This window comes from Amblyomma maculatum, chromosome 4, assembly GCF_055883805.1.
Source record: "Amblyomma maculatum isolate TAMU_Amacu chromosome 4, ASM5588380v1, whole genome shotgun sequence".
NCBI lineage: Eukaryota > Metazoa > Arthropoda > Arachnida > Ixodida > Ixodidae > Amblyomma > Amblyomma maculatum.
The window spans coordinates 162,403,500-162,419,731 of record NC_139347.1 but is presented as its reverse complement, the minus strand read 5'-3'; the positions used below and the strand labels follow the sequence as shown (position 1 = coordinate 162,419,731).

Here is a 16,232-nt window from a genome sequence, read left to right as displayed (position 1 = left end):
TGGCAGAGCTTTTTTGGAATAGCGGTTGCTGAGCTATCTGGTTGATAGGATAACAGAATTTGTTGAGCTATCATATACATAAGTATTTTTGTCGATGCGCAGCTTATCAACAACCAGTTTGCCTTTCTTATCATGAAGCTAGGCAAACTCAAGTAACTTTTGCCGGGCTTGCCTTGTTGGCAAAGAAAAATCCTCTTGAATTGAATCACTCGAACCTTTCAGCTTCTTCGGTGCCCCTTGTAAGAGATGGGCATTACAAGTGTAATTATAAACCGATTTTTTCGGCACAATAACATGCCGATGGGCTAGTTGCTAGAGTGTTTCGTGGTGTACGTGAAGCCCTTTTAGTCCTCTCTTGGATGCTTTGAATTCAATGTTAGTCCCTCTCGTTCTACGTATTCACCACACACTCCCAGTGGATGGACGTGGCCATGCTAGTACGCATATATTGCGCCCTAGTTATCTGATCTGGCGCTTGATCCCTAAATAAAGGAAGGATAGGAAGAAGCTGTTATAATGAAAGCACGGATTCCAAGGATATAGACACACTTCGTTATGTACAGTCGTGAGCAAAAGTGGTATAAAACACTTAGCCAGTGAGAGAGCCCTGGAAAACTGCATCGAAATGCCATCTAGCAACAGCGTAACGGACTGTGGCATCGGCACATGCATCTGGATAAAATGGGGCAGCGCTGCTATTGTCTCGATCTTAGATAGCGGTTGCTAGATAAAGTCGGAATGCAGTTTTCTAGAGCTCCGCCACTGGCTGAGTGTTGTATACCAATTTTGCTCACATATAGTACTAAGGAATATATGCTATGGAATATACTAAGGAGCATATGCAGGCTCTCTGCGCCGTTTAAAGTAGGACTGTTTATGTCGTTTCTTAAGTGTAGGAAATTATTATAGACGTTTAACCCATTGTAGATCAGTTAGAACAGGCGTAATCGACACTACAGTCAACATCCTACGGACGCGCAGTGACACGGAAGGGCTCAAGTAGAGCGAGGTTTTAGAAGGAAGCGTCTGATAATACGGTGTATGTACACCTTAACGAGTCTTACCTGGCTGATTTCCGCTATTTTCAAGTAGACAAGTCATACGTCGAGGAGCGCATAAATTGCTCTTTATTATATGATTCGAAAACCGCACATACTGCCTGTAAGGCGCGGCGAGTTGCCGTTTGTATTTTTGGCATGCTGGGCTATGAAGGAATGCTTCAGCGGGGCGCCGTAGTGCGAACTGCGCGTCAAATCTGGTCCCTTTTCGGATACTCGGTTCCTAAAGAGAGGCCATTAGTTCGAAAACGCTAGCTCTTCGGTCGGATCCCAGCCACACGCTTCCCTTTGATACGGCAGACAACAGAGACATTCCTCTTGCCTCGGGTCGGGCCCTTATTAACGCGGCCCCCCGCGGTTTCGTCACCCGATTGGAAACGGCCAGAGGCCATACATCATGCGAGAGGGATTAGGCTTTCGTCCCGCTGCATCACATGTAGCTTACTAGAACACCAACGTAAGTAAGCGAAACGGTCGGACAGCAGGCTGCGACGAGCAGCACACATGTGCGTTGGCGAGGAGAGAAGCTACAGTTACTGTGTTTTCATTTTTTTTATATGTGGAAAGGGGCGCTCTCTGGGATCATGTCTGGAGCCCGGGACTGCGCCCGATGGTCTTTTGCTGGAACTACTGCTTGCGGCAGGACGTTCGCGCTGGCCGAGAGCTGAGAGTGGTGGTTGCTTTGGAGCTGGTGCAAGAGGCGCCAGCTCGACTGCGGGGACGCGGAATCCCTTGTCGCTCTGCATTGCGATCGGCGCGGCCACAAGCGGCTAGTTTTCATTTGTCATAACAAGTTCTCCAGTTGTTTATCAAGTTCCTCCACCAACTTACTGGCTTGCTCCACAATGCAGTCACCCATGAACACTAAACCAAAAACTTTACTCTGCCCTTTATCGGGCCAGGTGCACTCTGGAGAACCGAATGGAAGTATCAGTAAGTTCGGCAGAGGCGGTGAGGAAAGGTGTTTGTCATGTGAAGGCATCAACCCAGATGTATAGGTCGACAAATAAAATAGAAGAGAAATTTGAAAAAAGCGCACTGCTACATTGGCCAAGCTCAGCACGCTCCTTAATTTAACATCTTTGATAATGACTCTTAGGCGAACTATATGACCTGCCTGGTTTTCGATACTGACAAAATAATTATCGGCAAAAATGGTAAGACATTTCGGCACTTGATAGTTCGTAATGGCGTCAGTACATAAGCATAACCAGCATGTATACAAGCGTAGCAAGGCTCCATTGTCCAATATATCAGAGCTTAAAGGCCGAAGTGCTCATTGAACCAGTCCCGGTCAACCAGTGCTTGAAATTGACTGTGGTGATATTTTCAGACGAGTGCAACAGGGATTCATGCTAGAAATTTTGGTTCTTCCTCGTAAAAGAATTAAAATTGATACATTTGTTAAGGATATGAAATTGAAACATGCCAAAACGTACTAGAAATGCAGTTTCCCCATACTATTACGAAATCGCCTTCACGCTGTTGTAGGAATGAATGCTCACGAAATATTTGCCCTTCCTTCCCAAGCATAGAGTCAAAATATTGCGCTCAGCAGTAAACATTTTTAAAATAAAAGAGCCGCACTATGCAGCATGCTCCAAGTTTGGCTAAACGCGAGATCTTCCCGGGCTCTGGAGATGTATTCAGATGACGAACTACTCCTGTCAAGCGCTAAATTCAGCCCTCAAACGCCTTTCACATTTATTAGTTTATCCAGAGTCGTTTTGGACGTGAGCGTCGTTTCACAAAAATCGTGGGCGGTCGGCAAAGTAAGACTCACGTGATTACATCTTTGGTGTATTCTTCACTTGTTTATCGTTCCACCGACTGCATTAGTTGAGCAAGTAAATCACAGACTAACTGTTTCTAGCCTGTTTTTTTTTTTACGCGCTTTACGGTACATTGCAAGTATTTTATTGCGTGTATGTAATGCACTGAATGCTCTTTAAAGCAACTTTAAATTTGTTACATTTTGCTTTCTCTGCAAGGGAACGCTACGGTAGCGTGATAATAAAAACTTCCATGAGGACAAAGCCTCACCTCTCCACGCCTCCTGGAAGACAGCCCGTGCAATTTTAATGAAGCGATCGCGCTGTAAGTTAAACTTGCGGATTCATGTGCGAATAGCTCTGCCTGGTCTTGTTGAGTGCTGGCAAGAAAGCATGAATACTTGCATACTTATGCACTTGCAGAGTAAAGCTAACGGTATTAATGTAGGTGTTTCCGCCGCTTTCAATTATTAATGCGAAAGCATTACTTCGCTTTGTTCACAGATTTCTGTCCGCACGACGCGTCCGCAGACCGAGTCACCAAAATCGTGTCTGAAGCAGTTGTGGTAGAGGTTAATGAGTAGTGCAATCAATAGAGGGTGACGTAATGTTATGTCCGAAAGTATAATTACACCAATAGGTAATTAGGTGATTATTTAAATGAAAAAATGTAAAAGTAAAGGCGAAAATGGTCTCATTAGCCAATGGCTTGGCGCCACATTTGAATGCAATAAATACTAAAATTGTTAATAAATCAGTCAATTAAGGTGACGTCAAGGATGTGACGTCACGCAACCTGAAGTAGAGCCGAAAAATGGCATAGGAAGTGATTGGCGCGGGATTTGAAAGTACTATGACTAAAATGAGCAAACAAGAAGTTAATTATTTTGACTTCAAAGATGTAATAAGTAATACTCATGTTTGGGCGAGTTGGTTCACCTGGGCAGTGCGTTTATTTTTCTTTTGCTTGCTCAGTGCCGGTATAAATGTATCGGCCTTTTCAAAATTAACACCAGTTGGAAGTTGCGCTCCGTACATGTCGTATATGTGCCTTTTCTGTGTCCCGTCTTCTTCGCGCAAGTATACGTAACCTTTCAAGGATGTAATGTCACGCAACCGGAATTGTAGCCGAAATAGGGCATAGAAAGGATATGGCGCGCAGTTTGAAAGTACCAAAGACTAAAATGAGTAAACAAGAAGTGAATTAAGCAACTAGAAGCGACCAGAAGCAACCAAAAGCAGCATCCGTGTTTTCGCATTACTCCAACGCAGAGTTCGCAGTGCACTTTAATTTTGTTTTCCTAGCTTAAGCTGCTACTCTGGCGATTCATCCCCATAACACAAACGAAAGCTAAAAAAAATACAGCAAGGTTTGTCACGAGAATTCACTGTATATGCAATCGTTGCCTTCGACCGTGGATTGACACGTGGGGACCGAAACAAGGGATACGCCTTATTCCCGCCCGAAACAAGCTTTCCAGGTGGTTTCCAGCGAGTGTGTACAGAGATAGTGGGAAAGTTGTCATATCATGGTTTTTAAGGTTAATTTGATAACAATAACTATGAATATTCCTCTTTCTACTAGTGCTTGAAAGGAGGGAGCGGCACGCGCACTGTGCGCTCGTGGGACTTCATCTCATAATTTTATCGTCTACTGCATTCGCGCTTTTTGTGCTATATGCGCTCACTGACTGCCTTCGAGCAAACTCATCTAAAAATTCTAAAACTTAGAAACGGGAAAATCTTGGAACATTCTGCAGAGCGACAGTTTCAGAGGGGTGCAGTCTGATGAAATTTTGAATCATTCCAACAGTTTGACCTTGAGTCCTTGACAGTTTCCATCGCTTGATTTCTACTTAGAATAATATAGTAAATGTCCGCTCTAGTTACGCAATGTATTGCTTCTGTTTTCTTCAAAATACCCAAATGCCACTGTCACTGGATCCTCAAGGAAAAGAATATTACGCAACACTTGAACGTACAAAATATTTCCTTGTTTCACAAAACTCATTTGCCTAATCTTGTCAGCAGCGGTACAGTAGAGCTGTGGAACCATGTGGAGAACTTCGGTTTGCTATGATTACGTATGCGCCGACGATATTTGTGCAGCGGTGTAGGAATATTCTGCAAAAATACAACCACTCTTCATTTGCACAATTCAATTATTTTTCTACAAAATGTATTTTTTAGCGTTAAAAGTTCCATGATCATAGCGCTTTTCAACTCTTACTGAAACTTCTAAGAAACGATGGCCTTCTAGAAAGTGATATAAGTCATGGTGTTGCTAAAAAGGTGCAATCCTTTTGCTAAGGTTGTAGTTAAAATCTGGGATTTACACAGCCTATATTACGAGCGTGGCGTAGGCTACATCAGAGTACGAACACAGAACAAATAATAAATTAAATGCCCAGTTTTTGCACGATTGTGCTCTGTTTACAGCAAATACCTAAATGGCGACCTTTCCGAGACAAATCTCACCTGGGACTCGACATTCTTCGTATTCCTTTTCAGATATAACGACGGCAAACCTGTCTGTATCCTGTTACGGAGATGGTGCAAACGCCGATGTGCAGCTGGCTCGAGAGTTGGACGAAGTACCGGACTGGACGACCGCGAACGTGAAGCTTAAGCGGGGCACGAACTGTCAGCTGGCGATGTGGGTGGAGCGAGGTGACGGAGCAAATGGAGCGATGGCCATCTCAGCGGTTAAAGTCACAACATCGAAGCTAGGTATGAAATGTTTTCAGAGCTTTAAATTTGGAAATCAGAACAATAGTGAACCAACTGCTTGTAGTTAAGCACTGATGTGCTTAACTACAACATGGGGTGGCTCCTGCGGGATGCACCCGTCTTATTCACGTGTTATACGCATTTTATTGTATTGGTGAATGGTTCGCGCACTCTATGACATTATAAAACGGGGTCTAACGCACATTCACGTAGAAAAATTATTTCGCTTTATGCCGTGGTTTTGGTAGTAGAATGCTTAGACCTTAAGAAGTAGATAAAAACGTGGAGCATATTAAAGCGCAAGAAAATTAGTTTGTTCAGGATCATCTAACTTTTTATTTATTCGTATTTATTCTCAATACATCAGGCCTCCTTACGGGGCCGGTTGGAATACAAAACATTCGCTTTGAACACAAAGCACAAGGGAATTTCACATTGCGGATACAACACCCATGCCTAAAGAAATTAGATATTACGAGCATTTCAAATGCCTAACATCAGGAAAAGAAGACCATGCACAAGCTGCTTTTGAATATGCCATCAATAAGAAGTAATCAGTGTTAGCAGTGAATAACATGCACGTAAAAAATAGGAGCCAAGGCGCGCATAACTTCACCTGACGAGCATATGACGATAACACGATGTCAGTCCTAAAGAATTGGCAAGTGTCTGTCGAGACTGCGAGGGTAAATATATCATGCCATGTTATGCGAAATGCAATTGTTATGCAAAAGCTGATATAACAGTTTCACACGCGTCCGCTTTCCTCTTATTGAGAGTGTCTCAAGACTTCAGATGGTTGCAAGGTAAGTTGGAGGATCGGTACGCCTATATTTATTATAGATAAACCGCTCTCTTTCTTTATTTTTTCTTGTTTTTTATGTTAGTGGTTATGTGCAAAAAACAAACAGTGTGTGGGTGCTCTAAAATAGGTCGTATGAACGTTTTGTATGCTAACAGCGTAGTAGAGGCTGGTTCGAGCCCGGTGCATCTACTCAAAAAGACCAGTTTACGTAATGCTGCCGATGTTACATGTCAATGTGTGCCGTTAGCGTGACGCAATATATTTATGCTGGACGATTTTATTAAGCGAAGTGCCATAAATGTTGTAAGGGCAACTTGATGGTTCATTTTTCCCCAGTTATTCTCACACACACAGCCATCTACCGTACTACTCAACTACTGCGCCAAGCGATTGGGAAAGCGCAATGTAGTCTTGACAAATTTCTATCTTACGGCAGATGATGCATTCGGCTTCGAATAGCTTTTGTTACAGTTGAATTGAGTAGTGATGTCAATAATATAGATTAGAAATAGTGGCGCACCAGGGATGAAGCTTTGCGTAACTCCCTAAGTAACCGCGGTTAATCTGAACGGCATATTTTGAAACATTACAAACTGAGAATGGTTAAAAAGAAAGTCTTTAATCCAGCTCATAACTTTACCCTGCCCAATCATATGTTAAAGCTTTTGATTCGTTTTCTATAGCATACACAATCAACCGCTTGGGAACAAATCTAGTTGTATGATGTCAGTTTGGCTACCTTTACCGAAGGTAAAAGCCAAGTCATGGGCAATTTCGGTGAACTGAGTGGTGGTCGATAGTCCTTGGTGGAATTCGTGCTGGTCAGGTGATAGTAACTTTTCATGCTCTAGATAATCGTTTAGATGTTAAAGGCTATGTGCTCGAAAATTTTGCATGCTTTATCAATTAAATTTTACTTAAGGTTTATGCACTACTAACACCGAATTTATGGATTCTGTTTACTTTGGCCAACTTCAGGTAGTTTTGACAATGAGAGTGGTTTGATGAATATTAAGCCAATGTACCTGCTGCCCCATTCTACGTATCTGTTTGAAAACGCACTTGGAATGTTATCATGCCAGTTGTCTTACTTCGCATCGAAGGTCAAGAGAAGATTGTAAATTCCGTTACCATGCACTTATGCTTATTTCTCCGATATTTCAAAATGGGGTTCTTGCCATTTGGGTAATAACAATTAGCTTTTGCAGTCTTTTCATCTGCAGTCCGTTCGGATTATGAGGCGATTGTAGGCGAATATGGTTGTAAATTCTGTAACGAGTGTTAGAAAGAATTTCAGGCAGTATAACACTAAAGTAGTATTCGTTTCATTTCTTGATTTTCTCCTTTACGTTTGAAATAATGATGGCTAAGTTCTATCCCCTGTCGACGTTATTACCTGTGGTTTGTAATATAGGAGTAATTACTCGTTGCATCCACCCAAGCGCTGCCGTACGGCTACAAAGGAAAGCTGTACAGCTTTCAGAGAAACTTCGTAGGTAAAGAAAAATTCGTCCTGATCCGAGAATCGAGCCCGGCTCCACTGCCTTTCCCGAGAAAGCTGTATAGCTTTCCTTTGTAGCCATGTGGCTGCGCTTGGGTGGATGCAAGGAGTAATTACTCCCTTATTACAAATCTACTTCACTTTAGGGGATTCCCCTAAATATTTGACCAATACTGGTGGTCTGAAGCATATCGAAACATTTTTTATATTGCGTTTTACTTGACTTACGTCTCGCATGATCCAAACCGGGGTTTTTAGTTTTAGGCAGCTTGTGGAGCCAGAGGGAGTTTACATCCGTGTCTGCTTCAGATGCTGGTTCGGAAAATATATGAAACTCGTGTGCAATGTGGGTTATTATACTAGCATCTTCCGCTCTATTAAAATTGCTTACAGACAATTCGGAAGAACTGCTTGCTATTGCACTATTGAAGTGGTACACGCATACTGGTCTACTTTGGGCAGAAATTCCATCAACTATATGTGGCCATTATGGCGTAGCGGGAAATCCTTGCTTACAAATATTAGCTTCAGAATGTTTTTTTTTGCGGGGCCTGGTATGCGAGTTGTATGGAAGACTGTTTGGTGTGAGTGGAAATGTAGAATTAAATCAACGAGTGCATCTGATGCCGGAGTGGTATGCTGCATGGTAGCCTATAGTTAGGGCTCGAAAGTTGAAAATCATCGATGATCATTATTCAGGAGTTACACCCATGTTCCTGCGTATGATCGTGGACAGCACTTAAGCCCTCATGTCCGGAACAGGGGCTTCGACAAACACTTCTCACGACAATACAACGCCATCACATAAAATCTTGCAAAACACTACCTCTGCGCGAAACATCAGGCAGAAGCACAAAAGGAAACTGGTTCTTTACCAACAATGGAATGCCATCACCCCAAGACAGCCGATTTTAACGAATCACTGAGTAATTCGGCAGAATGATTTCATTACTACTAATTTCACTCAAACGCCAAGTTTTCGTGACGGCCACAATATCTTGATCTTGATCAATGAGAATGATTTGTATTGGATACATTTTTTTTTCAGTACAATTCTGGAACTTTTATTTTTTATTGCGCTCTTTGGCAGGGGGCTGGTTACGTTTTCGTTTCGGCTTTCTGGAGCAGTTGTTTTTTCTTTTCTCCCCCAACGGAACCTTTTCCGCCTTTTGACAGCCCCAGACAAAAGATTGTCCTTCAATACGACATTTATTAAAGGAAAGAGACACCTTGTCGCTATTGCCATGGTTTGACTTCGCGCTGTCACACAGTTTTCTCTAACATCTACAATTTCTCCGCTAGCAGTCTTCGCCGATGGGTCAACCTGAATTTAGAGTTTTGAACCTCTTTTCCCTATTAACACTTTGTCTCTGTAATCTAAAAGCTTGAAAATCACAGGCCTAATTTTGCTTTCTGCAGGCTGCCCCAAACAGTGAGTACTTTCGACAGCCACTGCTTCGAGTTTGTTCCGGACATCTTTGTTTAGTTTTTTTGTTCAAGTGTTTCCCTGGTCTCTTCCTCTTCCTATAAAAATGCCATATACAATTAACTTTGATCTTGTGCTTCGGTTCTTCAGATAATCTATTCCTTCGTGTAGCCTTTCTAGGTCTTGACTCATCTGAGCAACCTGTTCTTGATAAGAAGTGACCTGTTTTCTAGTCTCGCCAGAGCATCGAGTTTGTTGTCGATGTCCGCCAGACGTTTCCCTTTTATTTAATTTATGTCTGAAGCATTATTTGGAGCTACTTAACGATCTGAGAATGTGTACGGTCCAGGATTAGCCTTGATGTCACCTCCCAACGCTAGCTATTAGCGCAAGCTTACAGTCACTTCAAAGAACAACCGCGGGCACTGCAGCGGTACAAAGAATGGGTCGCTGGAGCGAATAAAGCACCGTAGAGTTTTCTCCCCTGCTCAAGAAACAAGAACTGGTTGTCGGTGAACCGCATTCTGTCAGGGCTGCCATGTCCAGTGGCCGTCACCCGCGAAGGATGGCAACATATGTCTAAGTCTGATGGCGTCGCAACTTGTCCGAGAAGCTTATAGTGGTCGGCGCATGTCGTCGTTGATTGCTGAAACCATTGGTGATGCCATGTACGCGCATGTAGCTGGTCTGGAGGATGCAGATCGGCAGTATCGATCTGTGGGTTATTCTCGCCGTCAGCTCGATGATGTCTTCGGTGCCATGATCCCGCAGAGCCAAGAAAAGCTGCACAAGAAACATGAACTGGTTGTCGGTTAACTGCATTCTGGTCTTCTGGTAATGACGTTCTATTAAAAATCAAGGCGAAATGGGCATGGGCACATCATGCAGTGTATAGGAGATAACCGACGCAGAGCTAAGGAGCGGAATATTATAGGGGTAACGTTAACACATAGGAAACGTGCTTAATGTGTCCGAGAAGTAACTCGAGTATTAACTAGTGGAAATCAAGAAGAAAATATGGGTATGGGAGGGCATGTAGTGCAATTAGAGGATAACCGATGATCCCTAAGGATAACAAATTGGATTTAAAGGGAAAGAAAGCGTAACAGGTTCAATGTGGGCAGAAAAATGGGCGGAGGAGGTTATGAGTATCGCAGGGATCAAGTTGGTACCGCTAGCACAGGACCGAGATAATTGAAGAATATGGGGCAGGCCTTCGCACAGCATTGGTTATAATCAGGCTAGTGATGATGATGATGAAGACAGACGCGAGCAATGTATTTATGGTTGACAACTTGAAATGGGTGTAATCAAACCGTAGGCTAATTTGATAATATAACCAAGAGCATGATAACAGTGGAGCAGAAGCACATGTTTCATACTCTGTATCTCGCGAAAGCGTTTTTATTGAACAGAAGTGTTCATACACCAATCCATGTTACCATTGTGCCTTCATGTTCATCGTGCATTGTCATAGTTATGATTTCAGATTTTTTATTTTGTACTTCTCTTTCGAAGTTTGCTCGGATGGAATTTCTCTTCGCTGTTGTAATCATGCCTACTATGCTTGGACCTCGGGCTGCAGTATTTTGTAAATAAATAACTAAGTAAATATGATTAGGAATTGACTGGCTAAGAGTATACTATGAACTGCAGTTACAAATTTTGTGAGTGGTGAACTATTATAGATGCATCGCCTCAAGTTGTTCAATTCTCTTGTTGCTAATGGGAAGAAAGAGCCTTTAAAGCAGTCAGTATAAAAAAGATATTCGCTTAGTGTTGTGAGTGTTATGAGGCGCTTTTCCTTTTTAAGAAGCGACAATATATTTATTGTATTTCTTTAATATATTTAGTAGTGCGATGGTTTGTAATATTTTCAAAAAAAAAATTGTCAAATGCTGTTTGTACTTACATTTGTAGCTTTGTACCTTGATATACACTTGCATCACTCCGTATAGCACATGGTTTCTGCTTTAATATTGTTATTTTCAGTACTGCTTGATGTTTGGTCAAAATTTCTCGCTCTCTTTTTTACTTCGCCATGTGATATCAAAGTGTATATCTGCCAATAAAATATAGACTTCCGTCTCCCCATTTTTGTTTTAGTTTTGCTTGTACTAAAATGGCGTGCTGTCAGATTTACATAAAATTCCTAAACTCGGTATATTACTCCTACCTGTATATTGTGATCCATCTTTTGTGTGGTCATTTCGCTAATCAGATCAGGCGGCTCACGTATGTTTCCAAATACCTCTAGCATAGGTTGTACCTTTGGCTCCTCCTCAATATTCATGTCATCTCTCTTTTTCTCATAAATTATACTGATATTTTATATTTCGGCTTATTGCACTGACTTGCAGTCGTGCGCCTGCTCTCGAAATATATGCCACCTAACACATTTGTTGTCTGGTTCTCCTATCATTAGCACCGCGTGTTAACAGCTTACGGATTCATCTCCCGCTACTAGCATCTCTCGATTACAGGTGCTCAGTGGTTCACCTTGCACTGCGAAAATAAATGTAATTATCAAAGGGCGGCAATTAGGCCAAAGCAGATGAAGGAGGCAATTTGTTATTCTATGTAACAATTACCTGTAAGCACTGCACTATGAAGTTGTGCACTTCTACTGGTGGTCCTTAAATGCGCCTTTTCTTTTTTCTTCTGTTGCAGAATCCGTGCCCTCTTCGGATTCACGCAGTGAGTTCACTATGTGTGGATGACGTTTGATCATTGGAGTGCTTTCCTCGATTCAAAAGAGCTTCCAGCGTGGAAGCTGCTTTATTTGGCAACTGCCCAAATGAGGGCATTTTCGAATGCGTATTTGGTATCAACGTTGGTGTAATGTATGGTCTCGATACCAATATCAAGATCAGTGATAATTATTTGCGTTTAGTATAAAAAATGCGGTTTCTACTGCTTCTATTGGTGACACCTAAATACACCTTTCCTTTGTTTTTCACTGTTACAGAGTCCGTGACTACTTTGGATTCGCTCGGTGAGTACACCCCGTATTGAAGGCGTTTTAGCATTGTGGTGCTTTTCTCTATTCAAAACAGCTTCAGGATAGGAAGCGTCAAGATTTGGCAACTGCCTAAATGAGGGCAATATTCAAATGCGTGCTTGGTATCAACGTGACAGTAATGTACGGTCTCCATACCAATATCAATATTAGTAATTTTGAATTTGAGGTCTTAATAATAAAAAAATAAATAAAAATATATCTTGTACTGCTTCTACTGGTGATACTTAAATATGCCTTTCTGGTTTTTCCACTGTTACAGAATCTGTGAAAACTTCGGATTCACCCAGTGAGTACACCATGTAATGAAGGCATTTGAGTATTGTGATGGTTTCTTCTATTCAAAACAGCTTCAGGCGAGGAAGCGTCAAGATTTGGCAACTGCCTAAACGAGGGCATTTTCAAATGCGTACTTGGTATCAACGCGGCAGTAGCTTACGGTCTTGAAACCAATATCAATATCAGTAATTTTGCATTTCATATATCTTCTACTTCTTCTACTGGTGCTTAAAAATTCTTTTCTGTTTTTTTCTACTGTTACAGAATCCGTGAACTCTTCGGATTCACCCAGTGAGTACACCATGTGTTAAAGGTTTTGGAGCAATGTAGTGCTTTCCTCTGTTCAAAACAGCTTCCGGCGAGGAAGCGTCAAGATTCGACAACTGCCTAAATGAGGGCATTTTGGAAAGCATCCTTAATGTCAACGTGACAGTAATCTATGGCCTCAATACCAGTATCAATGGTAGCATTAATTACTCATGTTTTGTAAAAAAATGCGGCTCCTAAATATAAACGGTTACAACGGTCTTGTTAGCAATGCATTATTACCGCGGTATATAGAGTACTGTCGCGTTGTCCACATTCGTGCTTCCCTCTCGCTGCTTTGCCTTTCAGCTCGGTGCTCATTCGAAGACGGGACAATGTGCGGATGGCGTCGGACAGAAATATCAAATGAATGGATGCTCAATGATCCGTCGAAGAAGATCCCCGACTTTCCGCGTTTTGACCACACAGTGAAAACATCTAGAGGTGAGCATTGCCAAATGCTGAAGGAAGTCCTGCTACGCACGCCATGCCATATATTGAATAGTCAGTAGTAAAAAGCAGGCCTTAAATGAATTCTTACTCTCAATGTCAAAACTCTTTCGCCTCATAGGTAAGGGTGTGAACCGTAAGAGAGAGATAGTGCACAAAACTTCATTACCTCTTTTGTTACCTGGTGAAATTGGCTGTTTTTTATAGGCTCCGGAATATATATTTGATAGCATAAAAAATACTGCAGCACACGTTGCAGCATGCAAAATTGCCCATAATGAAATGCTTCTTTCAGAAGCAAAAGTTACAAAGCAAAAATGTTATTAGGGAACTCACAAACAAATCAAAAAATTCCCATTTCTTTGGCGGGTTGATAAATGCAGAAGAGGAAAAGCACGATATCTACAAATGCATTAAAACAAAGAAAATTTAAAATGCCCAATTTGAAGATCAATCACCCATGAACACAGTGTAAAAAATAACTATCTGTATACCACACTTTTTCAGCTACATAAAAAAAAAACAACTACAGGTGGAAACAGATTAATTTTTTATGCCATGCGATGAAGCAGTTCCTGGTTTTCGTGAGACACCAAACCAAAGCCGCTGCACATTGGCTGTAAAGTCTCGAGGCAAAAAACAGCATACTCTCGAGACATCGACAGAGGAAGAAACGAGAGCACAGCGGTGATATTTGATATCTTTTTTTTTGTCGTTTGTGTTGTCGCTTTCTTGGAAAAAGAACATGCGTTGTTTTTTTCCCACGATTAACTAGCAGCTAGCCCGTTCTTCCACCCTGGCTGCAAAGGCCAGGTATACTTCTTGCACATGCGACGGACTTCAGAAAAGCACAATGTTCATGAAATAAAACCACCTGCACTTAGAGTCAAAGATAAGTATAGTGAATAGCCGGAGCCATTTTTGGTTACTTATCACCACTAAACGCCGTAATGTAACAAAGCCGACAATATGATTCGGTATTTAACTCGCTGGAAGTATTTTTATTACAAACATTTCATATTAACGCTGCATTACCACAAGTGGGACATATTTTAGGTTTCAAGCGGGGTTGCTACGTCCTCTTTCGAATTAATACATGCACGTTAGTTCTCAAAAAGGTCCATCAAAAATCGAAACGTCGCCAGAGCGAGAAAATTTAAACTGCTTCAACAAGTGCAGTGCCTACACTGTAAAAACAAAAACACCTTATTAGGTGTTTTCGCATGTCTATAACTAACACCCATGCACCCTTGAAAAAAAGTGGCTTCAGAGTGCCAGTACACCCTCAAAGATGGTGCTTCGGTTGGTCATAACACCCTTCTATGGGGCCAATGCACTGGGGTGTTTTCATCACCTTTACACCCTATTGCAGGGTGGAAGCAGTGGCATTGCACCCTTACACCGTTTGACAAAAATCAGTGCGGATAACGTCCATATATTGCATTCCCTAATTAGGAATTACTTTTGCCACTACACGTTCCTTAATGCTTTTCCTATGTGCACATTTGCAATCAAGCTTAATGGTATTTCTTTTAACCATCTGTGATGCCAAATGAGCATGTAAAGAGATGCTGCATGCCATTATTTTGACATCTCGAATGACCCATGCCAGTACGATTGTTTTTTTCAAATTCACAGAGCATGTTACAAAAAAATGTCACACAGAAGGAAACTGGAAGTCTTTTATTCGGCATAGATGGGTCAGGGTTCGGGCTAGTGGGTGCTCGGGTGCTGGTGGAGGGGGGGGGGGGTCAGGGGGGCACTTGTGTTCTGTTTCTTCATTGATGCGTGCTATGGAACCTCATTTATTTAACAATACTGCCACTCTCCACCGAGAGCCTAGCAGACGGGCAAAAACATAGATGGTGTGTACGTAAATACCTAAAAAAATGAAAGAAGCAAAACAGTTCCAAAATGCAGACAACAAAGTATACAATTTTTCTCAAACACAGAACCGAACAATGAACACAACAGCATGGTGACATTTCTTAAAAAACAACAACAAATATTTTAGTCGTATGCAACAATAATCGCAGTATACAATATTAATACTATGCTTTGTCAGTGTCAACGCGTGTGCTTGCATAAAATTCGGCCTTAAGCGATGAAATAAAGCGTCGTGCAGCGCATCTTGGCTTCGACACGCAGACGCCTAAAAAGAGGTGCTCTATAAAGCAGCACAAATTGTCGGACCCCTTGTCATATGTCAGATTGAACAGCCAAAATCGACCCATTATTGGAACAATACCCTAAGTAGAGTCGATGACTCGAAGAAGCTTCCGCTGTTGAATGAAGGGGAAATGCTCTTCAGCTTCTTTGATGCTGCTCCCAGTATATCCGACGCACGGCGTGGCAGGCTTTACTTCCTGTTCCTTGATAAAATTGTGATAGAAGTGCATAATAGAGCAGCTGTATAAATATGCACTGCACCTGGCAAAAAGCAAATTCAACATATTTTCTACTCTATATTTAGAATACGCCAATACCCCTTTAGTGTACAGCAGTGTGCTGGAAAAGGGCCCTATCGAAAACCACTGGTGGTTATCTCACAATTAACAATGCAGAGTATACTGTTATGGTTGGTTGAGGAGGCACAAAGCCAGCAGTCTGATCAAGTCATAAATGAGAACACATAAGGTTAACCCATTTTATTCATGCAGCATGCTGTTACATGGTAAATTTAGATTATGCAAGCTATTTTATCAAACAAAAATGGCTACACTCATCAAAAGCACCTGGGTTAGAGAACTTCTATGTTGCCCCACGAACTTTTCATTTCACATGAACTGGAATGCTTATTATGATAGTTAAAAATGTAAATAAGCAATAAACAGCACTGGAGCACGGTGTTTACTACTAAAATATTAACAGCTGGCTCAATTAAGG

At 41.8% G+C, this 16,232-nt stretch overlaps 1 protein-coding gene across 1 annotated transcript in view; it reads left to right on the top strand.

Annotated features, from left to right (window-relative positions):
• The window catches only part of LOC146193385 (MAM and LDL-receptor class A domain-containing protein 1-like), a 131,061-nt gene that overhangs the window by 23,355 nt on the left and 91,474 nt on the right, over positions 1 to 16,232 (top strand). Inside the window, exons 7-9 of the mRNA XM_084600535.1 lie at positions 5,342 to 5,560; positions 11,963 to 11,989; positions 12,855 to 12,881. Of these exons, the coding sequence (XP_084456661.1) occupies positions 5,342 to 5,560; positions 11,963 to 11,989; positions 12,855 to 12,881 (273 nt within the window). The remainder of the gene's footprint in view (positions 1 to 5,341; positions 5,561 to 11,962; positions 11,990 to 12,854; positions 12,882 to 16,232) is intronic.